Genomic DNA, 25,519 nt, shown 5'->3' with positions numbered 1-25,519 from the left:
ACCCAGCACTGACATAGCAGGTATTTCTGCGGTCAAAGCATGAGCAATTCTGCCTTGAATAAACAGCTGGAACCCTCCCAAGACTCCTCAGATGCCTGAGGACTTCCTGCTCGAGGGGGTTCACCCCGAGACCATGTGCCAGGTTTTCTCCAGGAGCCAGTAGCCACCCACCCCTGGGAGACTCTGCATGTTTCCAGTCACCTAAGAGATGGCTGGTCCCCTGATGTCCCCTGGGGGCCGCCCTGGGAAGCTAGCAGAGCACGGCATGGGGAGAATTTGGGGCTGATGTGCCCACAGAGCAGAGGAAGGAAAGGCAGTAGGTTGAAGAGCTTTATTGGGAGACCGTGGACATAATAAATAAGGGTTACATTGGGAGATTATGGGAGGGACTGGGGGCACACTGTGCTCTGTGGGGGCTGGAACTGCTTCTGGCATTCTGAGTAGGACACCTCCCTGCATCCCACATGCCCCATCCTGCTCCTTCCACCCAGCAGCAAAGCTGGCACGGGGGTCGCTGTCTGCCACCGCTTTTGGGATTGGGGAAGGGATGGCAGAAACGGGGGCAAGGGAGTGTTTTGAGGAGCAGCACGGGACAGAAGGGGTGGGACGGCAGGGCCATGGGTGCAGCAACCCCCAGCTGTCACTGTGCCAGGGCCTGGATGATGTCCTTCACCAGCATGGTGCCAATGACCATCTTCTCACTGTTGATGGTCAGCTGAGCCGTGGAGCCCTCCCGCCGCTCCAGGGTGATGAGCACCAGGCTCCCGCTTGTCACTGTCTTGGCTGCAAACCTGTTGGGTGGTGAACACAGGGCTTCAAGGCAGGCTGTCCCCTGCCACCCTCTGGCCCCATGGGATGGGTGGTGAACACAGGGCTTCAAGGCAGGCTGTCCCCTGCCACCCTCTGGCCCCATGGGATGGGTGGTGAACACAGGGCTTCAAGGCAAGCTGTCCCCTGCCACCCTCTGGCCCCATGGTGGTGAACACAGGGCTTCAAGGCAAGCCATCCCCTGCCACCCTCTGGCCCCATGGAATGCTCCACTGGGGACAGGCAGGAACCTGCCACCCATGGCCACTGTCCCATTTGCATTCATGCAAGCTCCTCATCCTAAAGGAAGCCGTGCTGTGATTCAGGTGGGAATGGAGTGGTGACAGTGCCTGTCTGATCCAGGTGTGGGGTTCCAGCTACCTGTACTCGTTGCTGGCACCGCAGGGCACGCGGCCCACGTTGGCGGCCGAGGTCAGTTGCTGGACGATGGTGTGGTCACTTTGGCATTTCTCAGGCAGCGTCAGCTTCTCTGTGATCTCGCTCATGCCCATCAGCTTTCCTAGAGCAGGTAACAGAGGAACCTGCCCATCTCTGGCCACATACCCTGCTGGGCCCTGCTTTAACATGCCTAAAGCAAGCCTGTCCAGCTCCCGTGTTCAAGCTCCCTGTGACATCCTGAGCTGGCTGCTCTGCTCGCTCTTGGTTCAGGATTCAGTGGTTTGAGGAAAATCCTTCGTAACCTTTCCTGGGCTCATCCCCATGTTGCTGCCTGGTGGCAGCAACCATATCACTGGGGATGGGCTCCTCTGGAAAGTGGCAGCAATGGGGCCAGGTGCTGCAGGGCACCAAGCACCCCCACAGACCCCATCCATGGGGTCAGAATGGGGATGTGATAATCCAGAAGCATGGAAACACAGGGTGTCACTCACCAGACACAGTTTTGGGAGTGCCAGGGGTAGCATGAGCCCTTCACGCTTTGTGGGGACCCAATAAAGCCACCCTTGCACCAGAGTGGTCATCCCAGCCCACACACTGGGGGTGCAGGAGTGGGTGAGGGGAGCAGAGCTACTCTAGGGGCCAGCTGAGCAGCCACTTACCCTCACCCGGCCGTGCCAGGTGCTCTAGGGCCACAGCAAGGGCGGCAGAGGGGACAAAATTGGGGGTGAGTGTCAATGGTAGGTGCCTGTGCAGCACATTTTATCCATCCCCAGCCCCACTCACCCTGCTCCTTCTTGAACTCATTCTCACTCATGAAGACAGGGGCCATGAGCTCCCCCACGGGTGGCTGGATGGAGACGTAGAACTGGCGTGTGTGGGTGCTGGGGAGACAGGCAGTGAGACGAGCACGTGCCCAGAATATGTCCCCTCTCCATGTCCTGCTCTCATCCCTGCCCTGGGCAGGGGTGACTGGGGGAAACTGGCACAAAAGGGCTCAAGAATGGGGGAAACCTGTCAGGCTGGACCTGGAGCTGCTGCTGCGTCCTTGTCCCCTGCAGGGAGGCCTGTGCATTTCCTACTGTCCCCCAACCACCCCATGCCCATCTGAGTGTCTCCTCTTCCCTGGAAGGACTCTGGTGTTTGTCCTGCTGTCCTCCATCCCCTGGGATACCCCATGCCCTGTTTCTGCTGTCCCCTGTTCCCTGCTACCTGGAGGGATGTTGATACCTATCTCACTTTCCCCATCTCTGGAGCACCACGTGCCCTGATCCCTGGGGACACCCATCCTGCCCTGCCCAGTGACAGATGCTCACCACAGCTGGAAGTTTGCCGCCTGGGTAGAGTCACAGAAGTCGATGCCCATCACCACAGTGGCCGTGTCCCCTGGTGCCAGGTGCTCTGGAACCACAGGGCTGCCACTACATCCCACATTCTCACCCAACCCCTGTCCCCATTGTCCCACGGCGTCACAGCCATGCCATACCAATCTCAGGGAACTCCTGTATCCGCATGCCAGACAGTGGCTTGGGCTCGTTGACTCGCAGGTTCTTCACCTCGGTGTCGGTGTTGTTGGAGATCTGGATCTGCACGGCCACCATGTGGGGGTCTCCTGGGAAGGGCCGCCGGCTGAAGCAGTACTCGACCGCAAGCCCCTCGCCTGCCATGCGGTGCAGCAGCTCATAGGTCTTCACTGCACTGAATGCCGGGCTCAGCAGCTGCACCAGGGGACAGCAGGGGCTGCTCAGGGCTCCCTGCAACCCCTGCGGGTGGCAGAGGGCCCAGGAGCCCCCACAGGTGATAGGAGGCCTGGGAGCTCCCCAGGGAGGGCATGGGGGAGCCTTACGGTGGGTGTCAGGGAGCTGTCAGTGAGAGTGAGGCCCTCCAGGTCGGTCACCAGGCTGGTGGAGATGATGCTGCTGGAGGGGATGGGCTGGACAGGAGATGGAGTAACTGCAGCATGGGGAGAGGGGAAGAAAGGGTTAACAGAACTCACAGCCCGACGGGGACACCCACACAGGGACAGTTCTAGTGACTCAGCTCCATGGGGACAATGGCATGGGGAGAGCCCTGGTGGAACAGCTACATGGGAACAAGCACAGAGGGACAGCCATGTGGGGGACATCCCTGGTGGCATAGTCCCATGAGGACAACCACATGGGGACAGGCCCAGTGGCACAGCTCCATGGGGACAACCACATGGGGACAGACATGGTGGCATAGTGCCACGGAGACAACTCCATGGGGATAGTCTGATGGGGATAGCCCTATGGGGACAGCCATATGGGGACAGCCTGGTGGAACGGCCCCATGGGAAGAGCCACACAAGGGCAGCCCAGTGGCATAGCTCCATTGGTATAGACACAACCCTGTAGGCTGTCCCTATACATGGCCACACGGGGACAATCCAATAGTCACAGCTGCCTGTTCCACAGCCATCCTCTGGGTACAAGGACCCCTCACCACACCTATCCTTGTCCCAGCTCTGTAGTTCCCAAAGGACCCATGGAGTTCTGATATTGGGGTGAGTGCTCATGCCTCAATTTCCCCAGCAGCACCACCACATATTCACATATTCCAAACAGCCACTCACAGTCATCCAGGTCAAGCAGGGAGATCTCCTTGGGGCTGGCCTTGCTGCTGGGGGGCTGTAGGGGGGCAGAGATGGGGAGTTCAGCAGGGGGTACAGGTATCCCTGTGCAGCCCCCTATCCCAGCCCATCCCCTCCCAGCCCTCATCACCTTCCTCTGTTTGGCCTCTGCCTCGGAGCCAGAGTCGGAGCCAGAGGAGCTGCTCTCAGACGTGCTGGCCTCTGATGAGGTTTCGGCACGGCCCTTCCTCCCCTGCAGAGCCTTCTTCTTGGCCTTCTTTGCCCTTTCCTCCTCCTCCTCTTCCTCGCTGGGGCTGCAGGGAGAGCCCAGCTCAGGGGGCTGAGGCAGAGGTTTTGCTGGGAGCACCCCCTTGCCTTCCCAGGGCGTACCTGCCCGCGCTCCCCAAGACTGCCTTATGGGAACCTTCCTTGTCCTTCCTCTTTGGCCTCTTCTCCTCCTCCTCCTTGTCCTCTGACTGCTCCCCGCTGTCTTCCTCTTCCTCTTCCTCCTCCTCCTCCGTGTCAGAGCTGGAGCTGCCAGAGCTGCTGCTGCTGCTGCCATTCTCTTCGCTGCCAGACTCAGGCTCTGTGGGAGCACAGCAGAGTGCAGCCCTGCTGCTGTGTCCCCCCACATTCTCCCATCTTCCACTTCATCCCACTACATCCTCCATCCTCCCGCTGCATCCCTGCATAGTGTCACTGCATTCCACTGTGTCCCCACTGCCCACCGCTGCATCCCTTCACATCTCCTGCCATGTCCCTCCCATGACGGAGTGTCCCCACTGTCATGTCCCCTGTCCAATGCCCAACCATTGTGGCACCTGCCTGATGGCCACAGTGACCACTGCCCAGTGTCTAATGCCATGGTCCCATGCCAGGTCCTCACCACTGTCTGCCGACTCAGTGGGCCCCGATTCACCCTCTGAGTCAGAGTAGAAAGGCTTCTCCACCTTCTCCTTCCTCTTCTCCCGGCTGGTGCACTTGGTCCACTCAGGAACCTGCTGGCACAGGGTTGATGGAGCAGGGCCATCACCCATGATTGGGAGATCCAAAAAGCCACCCTTGTCCCCCCATTCCAAAGCAGATGTATGAGCATTAGAGAGGGAACTGCGACAGGTGAGCAGTATCTGGGTACCTTCTGGGGCTCTTCCAAGACCTTGAGTCAGTGTCCCCACCTTGGCCCCTCCTCCCCAACATACCCAGAGTGCTCCACGCACCTCCACATTCCTCACAGAGGGGTCGGGGGCCTCATCTGGCCAGTCAGGCAGCTCCTGGTAGCCCACAGCCTTAGCATTGAGCAGATGGGATAGGGAGCCCAGTTGGAAATGATCTCGATCTACAACAAAGTGAGAGGAGGCAGCAGCTCAGGGACAGCCATGCAGCATTGTGGTGACAGCTCGCCCCATGTCCCAGTGCCCTGTGGCCAGGGATGGTACCTTTGAAGGAAGACTCCAAGATGGGAGCTGGTTTTTGGGCCAGGAAGAGCTTCTTGGCATACTTATTGAGGGCCCCGCTCTTCTCAGTGGGCACGATGAGCTGGCGGATGAAGCGAGCCCGGTCGCGGATGTCGTAATTCTGGTCGTACTTGGCCAAGTTGAGGACGTACTGGGTCAGCAGCTTGCTCTGTGTCAGATGACATGCTCAGGGCTGGCCTCTCCCTCCCCGACAGGGAAACCGAGGCACACCCTAGGATCACATCCCCGGTACCTGCTTGGAGTTGGTCAGGTAGAGCTTAGCTGCCAGGTTGATGACCTGCAGCTTGACGATGTCCTCCTCGTTGGTGAAGGACTTGGCCATCTTGCGCAGCACGTCAGGCGCAATCTTGGGCACGTGCTCGCAGTACTCGCCGATGAGCCACAGGATGCTGGCCCGTGCCATTGGCACCTGTGAAATGACCTCGGACATGTGGCACTGCTGCCATCCCTTCTCCTGTGGGCCAGCAACACCCCAACCAACCTGGATGTTGTCAGTGAGCTTGGCCATGTGCTTGATGATCTCACTGTGCTGGGCTGGCTGCATCTGCAGCAGCTTTTTGATGACCACCACAGATTCGGCCACCACCAGCTCTGTGGGCAGAGACCCAGCCTCAGTTGTGTCCTGCCCTGACAGTGATGGAGCTGCCATTTCACCCCTGCCATGTGTACTCACCATCCCTGTTGGAGAGGAGCTGCACCAGGCCATTGAGGCAGGTGTCCCGCACCTTCCCGATGTTGGTGGCACAGCGCCCGATGGCTTGGATGGTGGCTGCCACAAAGTCCTTGTCCATGCTGCGGATGTAGGTCTGCACAGGCATGGAGGGCACACAACACATCACCCATGTGCCAGTGCCAGACATGCCCCGGCAGTGGTCACACATTGGGGCCCTTTGGAACTGCTGATGGGGTTGGTATGGCCTCAGCCCACTCCTCCTGGAGGGGCTCTTCTCTGCCCCTTCCATGGTGGTAGTTTGGCATCAAGAGCCATGCCAGGGTGGCAGCCTCAGTATGGCCATACCTGGAACTCTCGCAGGATGGTGGAGATGTTGGTCTCGTTGGCCAGGTTGGTGAGGACCTCCAGCTGCAGGAAAGAGGAAGAGATGGGCAGCACAGGGGCATGGTGACAGGGCACAGGGCCTTGATGCCCTTCTGTTCCCAGGGCATGAGGACAGCTGAACCAAGGAAACAGCTCCATGAAGCCCCAAACCCACCCCTGACAGGTTCTGCTAGGTGTTTTCAGCTCACCTTGAGGATCTTGATCTGTGTGGGGTCCGTGGAGCGGATGTAGAAACTTTTCAGATAAGGCTCAAACATCCCCTGCATGCACAGCCAGAGACATTAGTATCATCTCTGTCCCCCCACCTTTCTAAGGTCATCTCCAGTCTCAGGTGACCTTGTTGGCTAATCCTCATCTCCCTCCAGAGTCAACAGGGCCAACACCTCTCACACCAAATCTGAGACTCACCCGCCGCTTGATGGACATGGTGGCCACATTCTGCAGCACAACATACTGCACCTCACTGTGGGGACAAAGAGGGGACCATTATCAGTGGGGCAGGACCAGGCACCCTCAGCAAGTCCCTGTGAATATGCACCAGGACCCATCACCAGCCTGATGTCACAAGTCGCTGTCATCCCATGTCTGGACTGGGCCAGCCCAAAAAGGCCTCCAACCTGATGTCCTTCCAGGGATGGGCTGTTTGAGGGTCTCTCACAGGGTTTTGGAGCTCCCCATGGGTACCAACAGGAGGGGTGGAGGGGTAGGACACCACCACAACCCAGATGCCACAGACCTGTGACTCCGCAGAAGCCGTACGAGTGCCTTTGCAATGACTCCAACCTCTGCCTTGGGTGCCAGGTGGAAGTAGAGCTGTGCCACAGCCATCACCACCTATGGACACACACCCAAGGGTCACCTGCTGGAACTGGGGGACACCCTAAGGATGGCCATGTCCCCCAATGCCACTCTCAGCACTTGGAGGTAGCCTGGCCCTGAGGACACCCATCTCTGGGTGGCCCTCAAACACCCCAGTGAGTCCTTGACCATGGGCCATCATAAGCCAATGGATGCCACCAGTGGCCCTGGGGGATGAACAGGGTGGCAGCAAGGGTCTCACCGCAGCGTTGCGGCTCTGCAGCAGGGGCTTGGTATTGCGCAGGAGCAGGCGGTGGTCGGGGTCCATGACATAGGGCTTGCACTTGGCCAACACAGCTGCCTCTGCCTTGGCATCCTTGGCATCCTCCTCCTCAGAGCCATAGAAAGCCTTCTCAGTGTTCTCCTCCAGCAAGGACTCCTGCTGGCAGTTGGGACCCTTTGTATTCCCAAAAATACTCTCCCTTCACCTCCCTAGAGGCTCCTGGGACACCCCAGGGCTCCCAGGGCATCCTGTGCTCCCAAACTCACATTTTGGTTGGGGCTGAGGAACTGGGTGCGGGCGTAGCGAGTCAGCATGTTGATGATGACCACCTGCCCCCATTCCTCCACGTCGATGAGCAGGTTGCAGAGCTTGCGGTAGTTCTTGTGGATGAGGTCTATGCGCTCTGGGCACACCTCCTCAAATGCCATCACCACGCTGCCCGCCACCAGCTGCAGAGGGAAAACCTGGGATGAATTACTGGAGGGGTGCGCATGGTGGCATCTCCAAGAGGGTTTTGGTTTGGTGGGCAGCCCTTCCTTCTAGGGATGCCAGCTCAGTGGAGTTGGTGAATTTCCCATGAGGATATTGGCCCAGTAGGGACAGCAGTACTCCCAGAAGGATGATAGCTCTCCAGGGATGGCTTCATCCCCACAAGGACACCAGTTTGGTGGCAACATCTGCATTCCTGTGAGGATGCTGGATAGGTGGGGATAGTGGCATCCCCACAAAGATGTTGGTTTGGGAGATGGCTGCATCCCTTCATGGATGCTGGATCAGTGAGGACAATGGCATCCCATGAGGATGCCAGCCCTGTGGGGATGGCTGCATCCATGGTGGGAACATCTCCATCCCCATGAGGGCACCAGGCCAGTGATGTTCCCAGATTTAGAGGTGGGGGAAGCACTGCACCCTGCTCACCGTGGTCTTGTCAGCCAGCAGCTTCTCGATCACTTCGATAAGCTGGTCCTTCTGGTCTGAGTCGAGGCTGTGAGGGAGGAGCAGGGGAGGTGATGCTGGACCGAGCTCCTCCCCATCTCTGCCTGTACCAAGTGGCCAAGACCCTTAGTGGTATCCCCTAAATTTAGCAGCTGCCTTCCCCCCGTTACCTGTACAGCTTGGGGATGGCATGTGCAGCCGTCTTGCGCACATATGGGGACATGTCCGAGGCGGCCTCCTTGATGGCCAGCATCATGATGGGCACGATTATGGGCACACGGATGCTGGACAGGACGCGCAGGGCACTGGCACGGATCAGCTGGTTGGGGTCCTGTGGGGACATGTGGGGACAGCAGTGCAGCTGTGACAGACTCAATGCTCCTCCAGACCCCCCCTGGGTCCTCAAGCCAGCCCACCTTGAGTCCTCGCTGGAAGGTGGAGATGGAGAGCAGGGCCAGATCCTGCTGTTCCTCCGCATAGCGCACCAGGTATACGTACACCAGCTTCTTCACCTGCAAGGTGAAGGTGCCACCTCAGAGCCCCCCAGACTCCAGCCAATCCCCAAAAACTGGGAAAGTGCCAGACTCAGGGATGCTGCCAGGGCCACCCAAGATCTTCCTCACCTCAATGTTCTTGCAGGCAACGTTTTTCACCACAGCTGGGAAGAGATCGGAGGCGTTTTTACCACGGGCAATCATCTAGGGGGAGAAGAAGTGGTGTAACACTGGGCAGCTGGCACAGCAGGGGCTGGGACAACATGACACAGCTAGGCACCAGCAGTGGTCCCCAGCAGTGACAGCAACACCCACCGCCACAATCCTCTTCATGGCCTCCAGCTTGAGTGAATCCTTGTTGCTGTCAAGCATCTCCTTGAGGTCATCATGCCTGAACCACACCAGAGGTAAATTCCCATTTTCACATTTTTAACTGGTTTTAGTCTGGTTTTTTTTATTATTTTGCTCCCAGCCTACCATCAGGCTGGCAATCCAACCCTTCACTGTGAAATATTTATGGGGACAGGAGTTGGGTTACAGCCAGGTGAAAGAGGAACCAGAGGGACTGGCATGGTGCTAGCACCCAGTGCCATCCTCATCCCAGGCACTGGGACAAGAACCCTGTCCCATCCTGGCTGTGGCTGTCACCCTACACTGTCCCTAAACCACAGGTGCCCATCACCAGCTCCATCCTGGCTTGGCTGGGTGTCCTTTGTCCCCTCATGGACATGGATCTAACAGCACACCCCGATGCAAAGCCCTTCCCTGGTCCTCTCCCTGGACTGGGAAAATGCCACCAGTCTTTTGTAAAGTTGTCACCAATGTCCTCTTTCCTAAGGGACACTGATCCCCCTAAACAGGGAGCACCTGCAAGGCTGTGTCTACTTGCAGCAACTGAGGGTGACACCCATGGGATGATGCTCTTCCAGAGGCACCATCACAGAGGGTCCTGGGGGTGCTCCTTGGGGGAGTCTTACCGCGGCGGTGGCCCGGTGCCAGTGTCCACTGCGGGCTTGGTGCCAGCGAGGGGCCGCAGCTCATCAGCTCGCAGGGCGCTGTAGCAGACGGCTTGTCCAGCCTCGGTGGCCAGCACCGGGCTTGTCACCTCCTCGGCCACACCACCACCCTCTGGTGTTTTCGGCCAGCCAGACGGCCCCACCGGCAGCTGCCGCAGCAGCTTCTGCACTGGCGGCAAGGACATCATAGCTGTGGCTGGCAGCAGTGGCCCGGGGATGGTGACAGGGCTGTGGCCCCGCTCCTCTGCCCAGCGCAGTGGGCTGAAACCTGATGCTGTGGCTGGGGTTCGGTTGCAACCTAGATCAGGATGCCGTTCCCAGTGGATGAGGACACGTCCAAAGTGACATCTGACCTGCTGGTGGGGCTTGGGGACACTGCAGGGAGCTCCTTCCCCAGTGCTGAGTGGCTCAGTCCTGGGCAGGGAATGCACATCAAGGTGGAATACTCTGCCTGGGTGGTAGGGTGGCATGATGGGGCACCTCTGGGTGTCTTACCTGGGTGGTGGAGTTCACTTTATGCATTTGTCTTGCCCCATGTGCCATGAATGGCTCACAGGAATGGTGACAGACCTGATGTGGCTCTGGTGAAGGGCAGTCTGCAGATTATACTGACACTATAGGTGTGGGGAAACACTGTGGGAGTGGGGGACACTGCCAGGAGGTCAGGGGTAAGGCAACACTGCCATGAGGGTGGTGCCACTGCCAGAATGGGAGGCACTGATGGCAGATCACTGAAGTAACCTGGACAGACTGGGGGACACAGCCAGGGTGTCAGGGCTGGGGAATGGTGCCAGAGAGGGGGACACTGCCAGTGGGGATCAGAGGATACTGGCAGGCATGGGAGCACTTCCAGGCCAGGAGACACTGCCAAGGAGTGGTCAGAGAGGGGGAGACTTGGAAAAACTGGAGGACACTGCCAGGGGCTCATGGGAGGTACACACACTCTGAGATGGGGACACTGATAGTGGGTCATGGATAGAGTGCACTGCCAGACTGGATCCACTGCCAGTGGATCAGGGTTGGGGGAAATTGCCATACTGGGGGACACAGCCGGGGGTAGAGTGGCAGAGTGTTACATTGCCAGACAGTGGCAAGGGACACCACCAAGGGGTCAGGAGATGGGGGGACACTGTGAGATAGGGATACTGCTAGCAGGTCATGGATGGAGGGCACATCCAGAGTGGGGGACAGTGCCAGGGCCTCAGGCCTGGGTAGACACTCTCATTCTGAGGGACATTACCAGAGTATAAGAGAGAAGGCAACACTGCCAGGGGTTCAGGGAAGGGGGACCCAGTCAGACAGGGACACTGCCAGCGTGTCGCAGATCAGGGACATACCCAGAATGGGGGACACTGCCAGCATTAGGGAGGAGTACAGGGAGAGGACTCCCAGACTCCCAAAACTGGGATGTACTCCCAAACTGGGGACACTGCCAAGAGGTCAGGGTGGGGTACACATTCAAAGTGGGGGACACTGCCAGGGAATTAGGACTTGAGGAACCTTGTCATATGTGGGGATACTACCACAGGGGCAGAGATGGGGGGACACCGCTGGACTGGGGGACACAGGCAGGGGTAGAGAGAGTGATGCTGCCAGACAGTGATTCAGCGATTTCCTCCGGGGCAGCAGGGATGGGGAAACACTGCCAGAGTTGGGGACACTGATGCTGCTGTATCCTTTCGCCGCTTCCTAGACCTACAGCGACACACTGACACTGGTAGGAAGGGCCGAGACACATTTCTGCAGCTCCAGGAGCACACCCCCCAATTCCTGTTCACCCGTGCCCACCCCGCCAGGGGTCTGTCCCACGCAGGGTGACATTCCTCCACACCCCACTCCCCGCGGGGAGCCTCGGTGCGCCGTGGGGAGGGGGTGTCCGCTCAGGAGAGCCCCAGGAGCAGACCCCACGGTGGCAACACCGTGCCCGGCTCGCCCCAGCCCCAGGTGGGAGGTTCAAGGGGGATCCCCGCACATCTCCCCCAACTCCATCATCTCCAAAATCCTGCGGTGCTCCCACAAAACCCTCTCCGGCCTTGGCAACCTGCAATCACGGTGACGGCGACAGTGGCCGCATTCCCTGCCCCATCCCTGTCCCCATCCTCATCCCTATCCACATCGCCATCCCCATGCACATCCAAATCCCGTCCCTGTCCCCGTCCCCGTGCCCGCGTCGGGGGCCGCTCCAGCCCCGGCTCGGTGCCGCTCCCCGCCCAGGCCGGCGGCCAAGGCCTGCGGCGGCGGCCACACGGGCGGGCTCGTCCTTGTCCCCCGCGCCCGCATTGTCCCCACCTCTTGTAGTCGGATGAGAAGATGCCGCCGCTGGCGGGGTCGTGGCCGTACTCGGGCTCGCCCAGGCTGGAGGAGCCGCCCTTCTCCTCGCCGTAGGCCGGGCTGGCGGCCATGGCGGCGGGAGCGATGCGGGATGCGGGATGGATGCGGGGGGGACGCGGGCACTGATGTCAGCGCGGGCGGGGACGGGCCCGGCTGGAGCGCGCCGGGGCACCGGGAACGGGAGCGACCCCCGCCCGCACCGGGAACGGGAACGGGAGCGACCCCCGCCCGCACGGGAACGGGAACGGGAGCGACCCCCGCCCGCACCGGGAGCGGGAACGGGAGCGACCCCCGCCCGCACGGGAACGGGAGCGCAGCCGGGTCTGCAGCCCCGGACGGACCCTGCGCGGCCCCGCACCTGCTCAGGGAGCGGGACACCGGGGAATTTCAGAGGAGATTGCCGTGATATAGTGACTGAGATCACAGCCGCACACACACCAGTCCAGAGTCGCAAAAATCTATAATTATAGTGATAGACGTTATTGTGTATTATCATAATTAGACACATTTAAAATCGATTAAGCTACAGTAAATAATATTATATGTTCGGATGTTATAATATGTATTATTATATCCTACCATATTCCATTTTATTGTATTATTGTATACATTATTATTAATATATATTATTATTTTATATGTAATACTGCGTGCTGTACAGAATACATACTTAACTTATATATTACATATCAGTTATACCTTCTATTACATGCTGTATTCCATATATTGCGTGTTATTTATTACATTACATTACATTATAATTTATTACAGATTTCACTAATTATGCAATGCTATATATTTGCCGTATTCAATCATACTATATTATAGATAATTCATAAACCATTTTCCATTCTACAGTTTATATACGATATAATACATGCATTATGTTCTATATGCTATATGTCGTCCTATGTTATATTATATTGCAGATTATATTAATTCTGTTATATGCTATATAGCATATAGTATTTAATGTAGTACATATTACATATTGTGTATTATGTATTATCTACTGCATTATAAAATTCAATATTTTATGGTCTGTATTCCACATGGTAGTATATGTGATGTATGCTATATCAATTATTATATATATTAGATATGGTATTAATTTATATTAATCTAATAAATATTATAGTTTGCATTTGATATTATTATTAATAACAGGATAGGAATTATTATGTGCTAGATATATTATCATATATTAACTATACTACAGATGTTAAATACAAATATTAGTATAGATATGGCCATGCATATTACAATGTTTCATATGGCAACATATTATATAATATATTGCTATAAATGATATCTATTATAAGATATCATTGATATTATTATAGTTGAGATTTTGTTTGCATTTCTGTTTGTTTTCCTAGGTACTTTATACTATTGGCAGATATATTGGCAATATATTGGCAGATATTCCCCCTATTATTTCTCCAAGCAACTGACCAGCCCCAGAGTTGGTATGGATGGAGAGGCACTCAGCCCATCCCACAGGAGTGAGGCAGCAAGGGAAAATGGCCATGGTTCAAGTAGCAGAATTGGATAAAGCATCTCATTAACGGACAGCAATTAATCTTCAGCCCAGAGACACACTCACTCCAGCCCTCCCTGGGACCCCACAGCCCTCCCTGGAACCCCAACCCTCAGCAGACACAGAGAAGAGCCAGACTCCACCTTCCTTCCCCATACAAACACCGATAAAATCCCGCTGGAAACTCCCTTTTCCCTGCTGAGCTGCTCCAGCTCTTTCAGCTTCCCTTCCTACGGGAAACGCTCCAGACCCTTGGTGGCCCTCCTTGGTGGTGTGTCTCCAGTATGTCCCTGTCTCTCTCATGCTGGACAGCCCATCCCAGGACCCAGCACTTCAGGGGTGCCAGGATCACTGTGGGTTGGTGACTCACTCCCCCCCACTGCAGATACCCTCTACCTCATAAACTGGACCAGTAATGAAGAGGTTGACCAGGACTGGACACAGAGTTGACTCATGAGCTACACCACCAGCCTCAAGCCAGACCTGTTCCAGCCCTTTGACCCATTTTCAACCCAGCAGGCCACAGAATATTCATTTTTATGCTCAAAATTAAATGCCAGCACTGAAAGAGGCAGATGTTTGTCTCAGGAGACCATGGGGAGCAAAGAGCAGCCTCTCCTTTCAAGGTGTGTCAAAGTGGGACATCACTTGACAGTGGCTTCTGGGAAAGTGAGAAAACAACAAACCAAACAGGGTTGGCACAGGGTTTCCATGCAACTGTTTATTGCCACACAGGAGGACTGACAAATCACTGGTGCAGTTCCAGCCCCCAGGCAAGGATGCTCCAGCCCTAGGAGCACCATCAGCTCCATCACTGCAGCGCTGGGGACACCTGGAAGAAAGAAGAGGTTTGGGAGCAAGGTGCCAAGGTGTGCCAGGCAGCACATGCTCTGTTGGTGGCACCCACCATGGCACCAGCGAGGTGGCCCAGCCCCAGGAGGGCGAGGGCGAAGTGGACGCAGTTGCAGGCGATGGGATCGTAGTCCAGGGGCTGCTCCATGGCCACGCGCACCCGGCGCTGCAGGGCGGCCACGTCCAGCCCTCCCTTCCTCCGCAGCACCTTGGCCGGGCCCCGTGCCCGCAGCAGGTGGCTCTTGCCGTGCTTAGCCACGATGCCTGACGGTGACATCCCTGAGCTGCCTGCAGGGCAGAGTGGGCTCTGTACCTCATGGCCCTTCCGTGGAGGTGTTCCTGTGCTGTGACACCTCCTGGGCTCACCTTCCAGGTGGATGATCTCCCCGTCACCGCAGTAGATGCCAGCGTGGGCGCCCCACCAGCCAGGGCCCCCCGAGGCCAGAGGGAAGAGGAAGAGGTCCCCAGGCTGGGGCTCAGCCTCTCCGTTGGGGACCACGTTGAAGTGCTGTCTCAGCAGCCCCTCGCAGAGGAAGAACCCTGCCGTGGTCACTGCCCCAGTCACTGCCTGGGGACCCAGCCATGTTTCAGGGCCACCGGCAGCATCACTGACCTGCTGGCTCATCCCACATCCTTGGTGGCCTAAGCACAGCTTGGGTCTAGGGTCTCCATGGATGGAAACCCTCTGGGAAGGGGCTGCCTCCTCTAGGTGCTGAAGCACCCGTGGGTGCTGAGGAAAAGGCAGGGTGTGCAGAATTCATCCCAGCTGTGCCAGGGGTGAGACAGGCAGTTCAGGGCACAGGGGCAATGCCAGCACTTACCTGCCTGGAGCTGCCCACCTGGAGGGACAAACACCTTGCATCAGCCACAGTGGCACCAGTGTCATGGCTCAGTCCTGGCCTGGGCTGCTGCCACCCCCTGCCCAAGCACCTGGCTGGGATTCTCACGCCAGCACCCCCAAACCTGCCGCACCGAGGAGCCCAGCCACTGCCAGGGATGGAGGAACAGCCAGTCCGGGGCTTGCAGGGTCTGAAGGAAGGATCTCACCTATGGGGAGAGGGGGCAGGGCAAGACGGGGACCTGTCCTCTTCTGACACCCATCCCCTGCCACCAGCCATCTCTGCCAGCACACAGCCCAGCCCAGCCCAGCCTCCCAGGCCACTCATCCCCCTCCCCACCCAGCAGACACAGCACCAGGCAGGTCCCAGCTCTGGGGTCCAGGGGCACTGGGTACAATGCAGAGGAGTGGGATCACCTGGATGCAGGTGTCCTTCCTGCTGGCTCCCCCTTTACCTGGGCCAGGAGATTCATCTGCAAGCAGAAAACACGATGTTCCAGGAGCTGGGGGCAGGTACCCCACCCCTCGGGGACTTCTCTGTCCCCACAGTTGTGGTGACATGGCACCCTGCTGAAACCCGAGCTGCAGCCTCAGTTCTCCTTCTGTGCCCTGCTGCCTCACCTTGGGGTCACCTCCAAGGTCCCCTCACTCCACTGTGTGTCCCAAGCTGTCACTGCTCCAAAGGTGGCTGCGGGGCAGGACCTCAGCCCGCCCCAGCAAGCACTACGGGGCTCTTGGCACTGGCACATGGCTCCACCAGTGCCTGGGAATGTGCCCAGACCGGCTGCACCGTGGCACTGTGCCCATCTTGTAGGGCCAGTCCCAGGGGGACAAACCCGACCTGGTGTGACATTTCATCCACAAACCTCTTGAGTGACCCCAAAGGAGTCATGAAACAGCCCCCTGGTCTCAATGCCCTGGTAACCTGTGAACATTAGGCTTATGACAAATCACCTCTTGGTGCTAAAATCCTCTGGCCCTGGGAGGCCATCAGTCTGTACCCAGCCCCATTTCCTAGGGATGCCACCAGCCTGTCCCCAGCCCTGTCACCCCAGAGTGGTGCTTGCCCGGGGTCAGCTCCAGAGTCGCATTAAACTTTAATCCTGGTGCCAGGGGTCAGTGAAGGCTTTAGCAGGGCTCAGGTGAGTGACTGTCACCCTCTGTCATCAGGCAACCTCCAAAGAATCATTTATCAGGAAGCCTCCAATAAACAAGAGCTGAATAAACAGGTGAAACCTGAGCCTGGCCTGGACCCAGCTCAGTGCAGGCGGCCACATTAACCCTTCCCAGCCACCCTCAGTCCCACAGCCACCCTTCCAGAACTTCATGTCATCCTCTTGTTGGTCTTGTCCCCTTCTATCTCCACCATCCTATCCTGGTCTCTGTTGTCTTGTTCACATGTACCCATCACACCCTTCTCATTCCCATACTCCCATTCTCCATCATCCCATCTCAGTCCTTACTATCCCATGATCCCTATCCACCCCTATTGCATCCTACATCCCCCTCATGATCTCCATCACACCTTCCTGGTCCCCATCATCCTCACATGGTCCTTACTGTCATGTTCTGATCTCTATCATCCCTTCCCTGTCACTGCTGTCACCTCCTGCTCTCCACATTTGTCCCTGTCTCCGGGTCACCATCAAACATCCACATTCCCATTGTCCCCTCCTGATCCTCATTATTGCCTCCCAATCCTCATCACCACCTCCTTTGTTCCCATCACCCCCTCCTGATCCTTGTGGTTCATCTCTTGGTCCCCATCATCTCCCCTCCCTCACCCTTCAGCTCCTCTTGGTCTTCATCATCCCCTCCTGGTCTCCACTGTCTCCCCTTGGTCCCCAATATCCCTCTTGATTCCCATCATGTTCTCTTTGTCCCTGTTGTCTACTTCTTGTCCTCACTGTCCTGTCCCATTCCCCACTACTCCATGGCATCACCAGCAGGAGTGGGACTGCCAGGACAGCGTTGTTTCCCTGGGTCACTCAATGTCCCCAGCCAAGCTGTCCCTGGCCAGGGTGCATCCACCATCTCCCCACAGCCAGTGGGATTAGGGTGGCTGGAGCCCTGGGGCTGCTCCTGACAGCAAGAGCATCACCAGCATCTTTGGGTAATTAGTAAATTACTAATTAAACACTCTGCCTACTGGGGGGAAGGGGGGCAGATCCCAAGGTTTTAGGCTGGGTAATCCCGTGGCATCTGCCCCAGCATCTGTCACCGAGCCGAGTCACGACCCTGCCTCGGGTTTAACGTTTGCTCCTTCACCCCCACCCAACACCCACAGCCCCTCAGCTGTGGCGTCAGGCCTGCTCATGTCTCACCCAAATCAGGCTGGGTGTGCTCCCATGAGTGCCCAGTTGGGTGCTCATGGAACCCTCATCCCTGGGAAGTGGACAGGGTGCTGCTTCATGGGGACCCCCCAAAAGAACAGCACCCAGCTGGGTGTAATGGAGAAACGGGGTGGGAAACCATATTTTTGCAATTATTGGCTTTTCTGGGGGTGCTGATGATTGGCTGGCAGCAGATGGTTGGCCCAGCTAATCCCCCTCCCAAATCCCTGCCCAGAGCTGGCTTTTACCAAACGGCGAGGAGGGGACGGGCAAATTAGCCGACTCAGCTGTATCGCCATGCTGCCTTCTCCCCACTGTCCCTGCCCTGGCCACCTGTGTCCCCATGGTTGGGCTGGCACGCTGGGATGCACCTGGCACCCCCGGGCCAGGCACTGGGGGGCGTTTCACCCATGGGTGTGGTTGTGGAGGCACCCAAGGGCTGGGCAGGGAGGTGACAGCTTGCTCCCTCCGCATTAGCCCAGCGTCATAATTCTGCCGCGGGAGGAGGCGGCCGCTGCCGCAGATGGCGGCGGTCAGAGATCTGGGTCAGGACAGGGGGCTGAGGGTGGGACAGGGGACCCTGGGGAAATGTGGGATCCCAGGGTGGGAGGGGGCTGGAGGCAGGGGGCATGGAGCCATGGTGCAGGCAGGGATGGAGCCATGGTGCAGGCAGGGATGGAGCCATGGTTCAGGCAGGGATGGGGCCATGGTGAAGGAAGGGATGGGGTTATGGTGAAGGCAGGGATGGGGTTATGGTGAGGGCAGGGATGGAGCCATGGTGAAGGCAGGGATGGGGCCATGGTGAAGGCAGGGATGGAGCCATGGTGCAGGCAGGGATGGAGCCATGGTGAAGGCAGGGATGGAGCCATGGTGCAGGCAGGGATGGGGCCATGGTGAAGGCAGGGATGGAGCCATGGTTCAGGCAGCGATGGAGCCATGGTGAAGGCAGGAATGGAGCCATGGTTCAGGCAGGGATGGAGCCATGGTGAAGGCAGGGATGGGGCCATGGTGCAGGCAGGGATGGGGCCATGGTGCAGGCAGGGATAGAGCCATGGTGCAGGACAGGAAGGATGGTGGAGCAATGCAGAGTCAGGAAGGGTGACGGGATGTTGCTGCACATGGGAACATGGAGCCATGGTGCAGGCAAGGCTGATAGAGTGAGTCACTGTGCAGACTGCTAACATGGGGAAATGCTTCAGGCAAACAGGATGGAAGTAGGATGTAGGCAGGAGGATGGAGCCGTGCTACAGGCAGAGGGATGCAGGAATGCAGCAGGCAACAGAGATGGAGCTGCACATCAATCAGGGATGATGGAGGGGTGACCCCCAGCCCTTGATCCACTGGAGTCACTGCTGCCAGCCGTCAGCAGGGACCTGCTGCCAGCGCGTGTCCCCTGGGACACCTTCCGAACATCAACACCCCTGAGCCCCTCTGGAAGGGGCACAGCAGGCCGGGAACCGCTGTCCTCAGTCTGGCCCATGGCTGGGGACAAGCCGGGCCTGTGACGGTGGCCACTCGCCACCCCCCTGAGTGGGGCGGGGAGAGGAGGTGGTTTAGCGGCTAAAGCCCACAAATCCCAAATTGTGCTGCCCTGTCACCTCGAGGGTTTAGCGGTGGTTGCGTAACCCCGGGGCCACTTGGCCCCCACCCTGTGCGGTGTCAGCAGCCCCAACATCCGTGGGGGCCCCCGTCCCCGGGCGGGCTTGCGGAGGCACAGCGGGGCCCCCACCGAGCATCCCCCCTCCCCTCGCCATCAGGGCCGGTAATTAATTACTTGGGGGCAGGGAAATTACCCCCCTTAATTACCACTTTTCGTTATTCCCCTCTAACCGCCTTAGTGAAGGGCTTATGCGCTTACAGGACCCGGTGGGTCCCGAGGGTAGGACATGCATGCGGGGGGTCTCCAGCCCCATCTCCCGCCTCCCCGCAATCTCGGCCCCGCAGTGCTCGGGGGGACGGGCAGGGTGACACCTCCAGGGCGGCGAGCGGGGGGGCGGCTTGGGTGTCGCGGGGTTTAGGGTTACAGGGCTGGGGCTCAGCACCTTTTTAATTCTTCATCGCGTGGCTGATTGATCCCCCCCGCCCCACGCAGACACTAAAGATTAAGAGGGTGACAAAGAGGCGGCTGCTTACACAGCGCCCGCCGCTAAGCCGCCTTGAAGAGAGCAAGGCAAGAGCCCCGCTGGCCGCAGAGCTGCCGGAGCGCCCAGCGCCTGGATCCGGGACAGGACAGAACAGGGACAGGACACGACAGGACACGACAGGACACGACAGGACAGAACGGCGCTGCGGGATGGCTGCGTCCCCGGCGGGGTCGGTGGTGAGCGCCGGGCTGGATGAAAGTCCCACGGGTAAGAGGTGGCTCCGGGTGCGACACGGAGGGATGTGGGTTTTTCTCTGGGATGGCCGGGTCCCCCCTGTGATCGTTCCCCAAGGTGCCTGGGGATCCTCTTCATGGGTCTCCTCTGGGATACTCGGAATCCCCATAATGAGATACTTGGGATCCTCAATTGCAGTTTTTCTCTGAGATGCCTGGGATCATCATGGCCTTCTGAATGCCTTTAGTCCCCATCGTGGTCCTTCTCTGAGATATCTGGGGGCCCCTATTATGGTTCATGTCCAGGACACCCAGTGTCCCCATCATATTTTTTTGGGATGTTTGTGTTCTCTGCTGCCAATCTTCTCCAGAATGGCTGGGCTTCTCTCCATGTTTCTTATCCTGGGTGCCTAGGGTCCCCATCCTAGTCCTATAGGATGCCTGGAGTCTTCAGCTGTCATCCTCCAAAGGATGAGTCCCCATCATGGTCCTTCCTTAGGCCAGGATGCCTGCAGTGCCCAGCCCTCTCCATGGTATCCATGGTCCTTCTCCTTTGTGTTCCTTCTCCAGGATCCCTGAGGTCCCCAGCTATGCCCCTTCTCCAGGATTCCTGGGGTCCCTACTCAAAACCCTCTCCTGGATATCCTTGGTCCCCAGCCCTTCACCAGGATCTCCACAGTTCCCTGCTGTGACTCCTGTCTAGGGTGCCTCATGTGCCCAGAGCTGTCCCTTCTCCAGGACACCTCCCATCCCTGATTGCAGCCCTTCTCTGGGATGCTCAGTCTCCTTCCTGGGACGCCTGGTGTCTCCGTCCCCAAGAACACCATTTCATCCCTTTTTTATTTTTCACAATTCCTGTGAGAGCTCATCCTGCATCACTGTGTGCTGGGGTATGGGAAGATGGTGAACCCCGCTCGGAGCTCCTGAGCTGTCACCATTCCTGTCCCTGGGTTGAAGCAGCAGAGAGAGGAGCCGCCCATCTCCAGGATGCTGGGAGGCAGCAGGGACTGGTGGGCGGGATGAGGGACATTAGGATGCCCAGAGTCAACCCAGATATGATGGTCCCGCTTCCACAGGGCTGAGCCCGGCCCCCGGGAAAGAGCTGAGCCCGGTGCTGCTGTGCAAGGTGTGCGGGGACACCAGCAGCGGGAAGCACTACGGCATCTACGCCTGCAACGGGTGCAGCGGCTTCTTCAAGCGCAGCGTCCGCAGGAAGCTCATCTACAGGTGGGGACAGGCGCGGCAGTGCCCGTAGGGCAGGGAATGGGGGGGACAGGCAGCCAGAGGGGCGGGGACGCTGCAGATGGGCAGCCAGGGAGGCAGGAACCAGGGTCCCATGGACAGACACCGCTGAGGAAAGGACACTCTGCAGGGCGGGGTCTCCAGGAATTGCCACTCAGGGAGTCAGGGATCCAGAGGATGGACACAGTGGGGCAGGAATGGGGGGAACAGGAACCTAGCAGGATAGGACAACCAGCAGAGCAGGGACCCCATGGGATGGGCACCCAGCAGGGAAGGAATGGACACCCTGTGGGACAGGGACCTTGCAGATGGATACGCAGCAGGGCAGGGAGCTTGGGGGTAGGCACCAGTGGGGCAGGGTACCCCGAGATGGACACTCAGCAGGCGAGGGACCCCAGAGCATGGGCAATGGATGGGGCAGAGACCCATAGGGACTTAAAACCACGCAGGTGACAGGCATGCAGGGGGAGAGGCACCTGTGGAGAGGGTGTCCAGAGCCCCCTGATGTAGCCAAAAACACCCATTGAGGCAGAGCTGGGGACAGGACAGTGGTGGGGCACTTGTGAAGTGGAGGGAACCCATGGGAGAAGACATGGTACCCATGGGGGAGGACCCTCCTTGGGGACAGGGGCTGCAGCCAGGTGCTACCTGTCCCCATAGGTGCCAGGCGGGGACAGGACTGTGCCCAGTGGACAAGGCTCACCGCAACCAGTGCCAGGCCTGCCGGCTCAAGAAGTGTCTGCAGGCTGGCATGAACAAGGATGGTAAGGTGGGGGGGACACAGTGACGAATAGCAGGGGGTGACAGTGCAGTGGCCGGTGCTGATGTCACCTTGTCTGCACAGCTGTGCAGAACGAGCGCCAGCCCCGCAGCACAGCCCAGGTCCAGCTGGACAGCATCCAGCTGGATGCTGAGCTGCCCCCTGAGCACGTGGCCACCACACGTGAGGTCCCCCCGTCACCCTGTGCGGCTCCTCGTGGTGCTGGTGCCACTGTCACCTTGGGGCCCCGAGCGCCCACTCCACCCACCAACCATCGCTTCATGGCCAGCCTGATGACAGCCGAGACCTGTGCCAAGCTGGAGCCCGAGGACGGTGGGTGGCAGCAGCGGAGGGGGGGTGGCAGATGTCCCCGTGGTGTGGTGACAACCAGTGTCCTCTCCACTCCTGCAGCTGATGAGACAGTGGATGTGACGGGCAGTGAGCCGGAGCGGGCAGCTGGCGAGTACCAGGTGGCGCCGTACCCGGCAGCCAGCCCTGAAAACATCTACGAGACCTCAGCACGTCTCCTCTTCATGGCTGTGAAATGGGCCAAGAACCTGCCTGTCTTCTCCAACCTGCCCTTCCGCGACCAGGTGGGGTTGGCAATCTCCATGAGGAACTGGAGATCTGCCCAGGGGGCAACACGAACCCCAAAAAAAGTAGCAGCCAATTGAGGTAGCTGGAGCATCTCCAGAACATTCTTAAGGTTTCCCTGCAGTTGCTTATCAGCCCAACCAGCTGTGGTGGCTACATGTCCTGGAGACTTTGGGGGTGACAGGGGTTTTGGGGTTTGCCTCGTTCTCCCTAGGTGATTCTGCTGGAGGAAGCATGGAGTGAGCTGTTCCTGCTCTGTGCCATCCAGTGGTCCATGCCCCTGGAGAGCTGCCCACTCTTGGCTGTCTCTGAGCCAGCCCCTGGGAAGCTGCTGCCGGCCACCCTGGACATGCGGGCGCTGCAGGAGACCCTCGGCCGCTTCAAGGCTTTGGCCGTGGATCCCACGGAGTTTGCCTGCATGAAGGCCGTGGTGCTCTTCAAACCAGGTGAGGCCACCCCCAGCACCCGCCACCGGCCATCCCTGTGCCCCTCCCCAGCCTGTCACCCCCTTGTCCCTGCAGAGACCCGTGGCCTAAAGGACCCCGAGCAGGTGGAGAACCTGCAGGACCAGTCACAGGTGATGCTGGGCCAGCACAACCGCTCCCACTACCCTGGGCAACCCGTCAGGTACTGCTGTCCCCACGTCTTCACGGGTGACACCGGGGTGGGACAGCCACCCATGGCCACCGCTCCGTCCCCCAGGTTTGGGAAGCTGCTGCTGCTGCTGCCGGCGCTGCGCTTCATCTCCTCGGAGCGCGTGGAGCTGCTCTTCTTCCGCCGCACCATTGGCAACACCCCCATGGAGAAGCTGCTGTGTGACATGTTCAAGAACTGAATTCCCTGCTGTCACCTGGCTTGTTTGTCACCCTGTGCTGCCACCCTGGGTCCCCTCACCCTGGGTGAGGTGCCCATGGTCCCATCTCTGGGGCAGCGTCCAGGACTGTGGAATGCTGCTGGCAGCTGGGGGGTGGGAGCAGCTTCCCTGGGGCGGAAAGGGATGTCCCCAAGTCAGTGCACAGAGCACTGGGGTGTGTCTCAGTGGTGTCCCAAATGCTGGAGGAGCCCAGGCAAAGGCACCTTGGCACCACGGGGACCTGCTGCCAACCAGGGGTCACCAGCCTGGGGGACACTTACCCAGGGATGCCAACCTGGGCATGACATCAGCCAGGGATGACAGGGCCAAGGGCGGTGCCAGCCCGGGAGTCACACCAGCCCGGGGTGACACTCGCCCAAGGTGGTGCCACCTGGAGGGGACACCAGGCTGGCACATCCTCAGGTTGATCCCAGACCAGGGCTGGCACTGGACAGGGTCACCCTTGTCCCTGTGCTCCCACTTGTGTCCCCATTTTATACTCGGAATAAAGAGAGTTTTGCAGCCAGAGTCCCTGTGCCAATGACTCGGGTTCCCTTGGATGGGAGGCTGGGGAGGATGTCTGAATGTCAATAACCTGAGTAGGAATAAATAAAAATCAATAACCTGAATATAAATACCTTGAAAATAAATTATTTGAATGGAAATCAACTAAATATAAGTAAAATGAGTATAAATAATGTGAATTAAATAATCAGTGTAAGATAAATAGAAGAATAGGAATAAAAATAAAATGAAAATAAATAACCTGAAATTACCTGACATAAAAAAGATAAATGTAAATAATCTGTTTGGAAATATTCCATTTGAAAGAATCTGAATGAAATAATTTGAATAGAAATATAATGAAACTGAATAAACTGAAATACTCTGAATAGAAATTAGCTGAGAATAAGCTATCTTAATATAAGTAGATGAATGTGAATGCTCTGACTGGATAAAATGTGAACTAAATAGTACAAATACAAATAAAAGGAAATTAACTAATCTTAATGGAAATAAAATGCATGTAAATTATTTGAATATAAATATCTGCTTTGAAATTTCCTTAATTAAATAATCTGAATAGAAAGAAAATAAAACAAAATAATCTGAAATAATATAAATAGAAATAAATTGAGAATAAACAAACTGCATATAAATAAGAGAAACATAATGAACCTCACTGGAAATCATCTGAATTAAATTATGTGGACAGAAATAAAATAATCTGAATAGAAATAAATTGAAAATAAATTGCCAGAATATAAACAATCTATTCTAAAACTAATCTGAAATAATCCGAATACAGAAAAACTGAAAATAAATTATATAAATATAAATGAAATATAAATTATCTGATTAAAATAATTTGTATATAAATAATCTGTATATACATAAATAAAAATAACGTGAATAACAAGGAAGAGAGAAAGAAATTCTCTGAACATAAATCACGAGAATATGAATAACCAGAATTAAACAACCCAGATGAGAGTGATCTGGGGCCCTGGCTCCCATCCCACTTGCTCCATGCACATGGGGATCAGAAAATCCCACAACTTCCCAACCCCATGGAAAAAGCAGAGTAAGCCCAGGCTGCTGGGACATGGGCAGGAGCAGTGTCCCCCTGGGCATCGTTGCCTTTGCAGAATGACACTTTATTGTCGTTTTGTCAGTTTGTACAAGACCCCGAGCGCGGGATTGGGATAATATATCCTCTTCCATACAGACTCTGTTCAGTGTACAAGCAGCCACTTTATAAATTACTTAGAAAACTTCTCATGAAAAATAACAGTGATTCCCCTCGCAGCCCTCCAGTAGTCAGTACATTCAGCCCTCTGGAAAACCCTCTGGGACCCCAAATCCTGCCAGGAAGGGCTGGGAAGGAGTGGGGGAGATGCTGGGGGAAGGGGACCCTGGAACACTCCAGTCCTGCTCAGCTCCAGCCACAGCTGGAGTTCATATATATATATATATATGTATGTATATATTTCTTTTACATGTGTT

The 25,519-nt window shown here is 57.0% G+C and overlaps 3 protein-coding genes across 18 annotated transcripts; 1 reads left to right on the top strand and 2 right to left on the bottom strand.

Moving 5' to 3' along the window:
- Positions 1 to 303: 303 nt before the first annotated feature.
- On the bottom strand, positions 304 to 12,307 carry AP3B2 (adaptor related protein complex 3 subunit beta 2). Of its 11 annotated transcripts, none has more exons than XM_079317920.1 (27): positions 12,142 to 12,294; positions 9,152 to 9,227; positions 8,966 to 9,040; positions 8,759 to 8,854; positions 8,513 to 8,673; positions 8,325 to 8,391; positions 7,673 to 7,855; positions 7,386 to 7,565; positions 7,062 to 7,159; positions 6,734 to 6,788; positions 6,514 to 6,585; positions 6,287 to 6,349; positions 5,942 to 6,074; positions 5,750 to 5,859; positions 5,501 to 5,677; positions 5,230 to 5,416; positions 5,011 to 5,129; positions 4,680 to 4,791; positions 4,184 to 4,379; positions 3,945 to 4,107; positions 3,797 to 3,851; positions 3,050 to 3,156; positions 2,690 to 2,921; positions 2,520 to 2,604; positions 1,990 to 2,087; positions 1,189 to 1,327; positions 305 to 791 (listed from the first exon to the last, which is right to left on the bottom strand). In XM_079317920.1, the coding sequence occupies exons 1-27, from the start codon at positions 12,252 to 12,254 to the stop codon at positions 641 to 643; spliced, it is 3,303 nt and encodes a 1,100-aa protein (XP_079174046.1). In that variant the 5' UTR covers positions 12,255 to 12,294; the 3' UTR covers positions 305 to 640. The 11 variants fall into 11 exon arrangements, 8 of the variants coding, with proteins under 8 accessions (XP_079174045.1, XP_079174046.1, XP_079174043.1 ...); XM_079317921.1 differs by having other exon boundaries at positions 306 to 791; positions 7,386 to 7,562; positions 12,142 to 12,307; XM_079317917.1 differs by having other exon boundaries at positions 5,501 to 5,859; positions 7,386 to 7,562; positions 12,142 to 12,307.
- Positions 12,308 to 13,898: 1,591 nt separating this feature from the next.
- On the bottom strand, positions 13,899 to 16,153 carry LOC306808028 (uncharacterized protein). Of its 4 annotated transcripts, none has more exons than XM_079318150.1 (6): positions 15,869 to 16,153; positions 15,506 to 15,622; positions 15,397 to 15,414; positions 14,942 to 15,143; positions 14,631 to 14,839; positions 13,899 to 14,555 (listed from the first exon to the last, which is right to left on the bottom strand). In XM_079318150.1, the coding sequence occupies exons 1-6, from the start codon at positions 15,884 to 15,886 to the stop codon at positions 14,535 to 14,537; spliced, it is 585 nt and encodes a 194-aa protein (XP_079174276.1). In that variant the 5' UTR covers positions 15,887 to 16,153; the 3' UTR covers positions 13,899 to 14,534. The 4 variants fall into 4 exon arrangements, 3 of the variants coding, with proteins under 3 accessions (XP_079174276.1, XP_079174275.1, XP_079174277.1); XM_079318149.1 differs by having other exon boundaries at positions 14,222 to 14,555; positions 14,631 to 14,863; positions 15,869 to 16,145; XM_079318151.1 differs by having other exon boundaries at positions 14,269 to 14,555; positions 14,631 to 14,863; positions 15,548 to 15,622; positions 15,869 to 16,141.
- Positions 16,154 to 19,830: 3,677 nt separating this feature from the next.
- Positions 19,831 to 23,528, top strand: NR2E3 (nuclear receptor subfamily 2 group E member 3). 3 transcript variants are annotated; one of them, XM_079318042.1, is made up of 8 exons: positions 20,032 to 20,097; positions 21,140 to 21,290; positions 21,966 to 22,069; positions 22,150 to 22,398; positions 22,477 to 22,658; positions 22,874 to 23,105; positions 23,181 to 23,286; positions 23,362 to 23,528. In XM_079318042.1, the coding sequence occupies exons 1-8, from the start codon at positions 20,040 to 20,042 to the stop codon at positions 23,492 to 23,494; spliced, it is 1,215 nt and encodes a 404-aa protein (XP_079174168.1). In that variant the 5' UTR covers positions 20,032 to 20,039; the 3' UTR covers positions 23,495 to 23,528. The 3 variants fall into 3 exon arrangements, with proteins under 3 accessions (XP_079174169.1, XP_079174168.1, XP_079174167.1); XM_079318043.1 differs by having other exon boundaries at positions 19,831 to 20,097; positions 22,874 to 23,286; XM_079318041.1 differs by having other exon boundaries at positions 23,181 to 23,528.
- Positions 23,529 to 25,519: the final 1,991 nt, after the last annotated feature.

Source organism: Erithacus rubecula (genome assembly GCF_903797595.1).
Source record: "Erithacus rubecula genome assembly, chromosome: 14".
NCBI classification, from domain to species: Eukaryota; Metazoa; Chordata; class Aves; order Passeriformes; family Muscicapidae; genus Erithacus; species Erithacus rubecula.
This window is presented reverse-complemented; position numbering and strand designations above follow the sequence as displayed.

Coding starts and splice junctions, on each gene's coding strand:
- LOC306808028 (XM_079318149.1), bottom strand. Junction 14,864..14,941: donor GGAGATCATCCACCTGGAAG/GTGAGCCCAGGA, acceptor TCTGCCCTGCAG/GCAGCTCAGGGATGTCACCG. Junction 14,556..14,630: donor GCCACCTCGCTGGTGCCATG/GTGGGTGCCACC, acceptor TCTTTCTTCCAG/GTGTCCCCAGCGCTGCAGTG.
- AP3B2 (XM_079317917.1), bottom strand. CDS start 12,254: ATGGCCGCCAGCCCGGCCTACGGCGAGGAGAAGGGCGGCTCCTCCAGC. Junction 5,860..5,941: donor GCTCCTCTCCAACAGGGATG/GTGAGTACACAT, acceptor CTCTGCCCACAG/AGCTGGTGGTGGCCGAATCT. Junction 5,417..5,500: donor ACCTGACCAACTCCAAGCAG/GTACCGGGGATG, acceptor CATCTGACACAG/AGCAAGCTGCTGACCCAGTA.
- NR2E3 (XM_079318043.1), top strand. CDS start 20,040: ATGGCTGCGTCCCCGGCGGGGTCGGTGGTGAGCGCCGGGCTGGATGAA. Junction 21,291..21,965: donor CGCAGGAAGCTCATCTACAG/GTGGGGACAGGC, acceptor CTGTCCCCATAG/GTGCCAGGCGGGGACAGGAC. Junction 22,070..22,149: donor GGCTGGCATGAACAAGGATG/GTAAGGTGGGGG, acceptor TTGTCTGCACAG/CTGTGCAGAACGAGCGCCAG.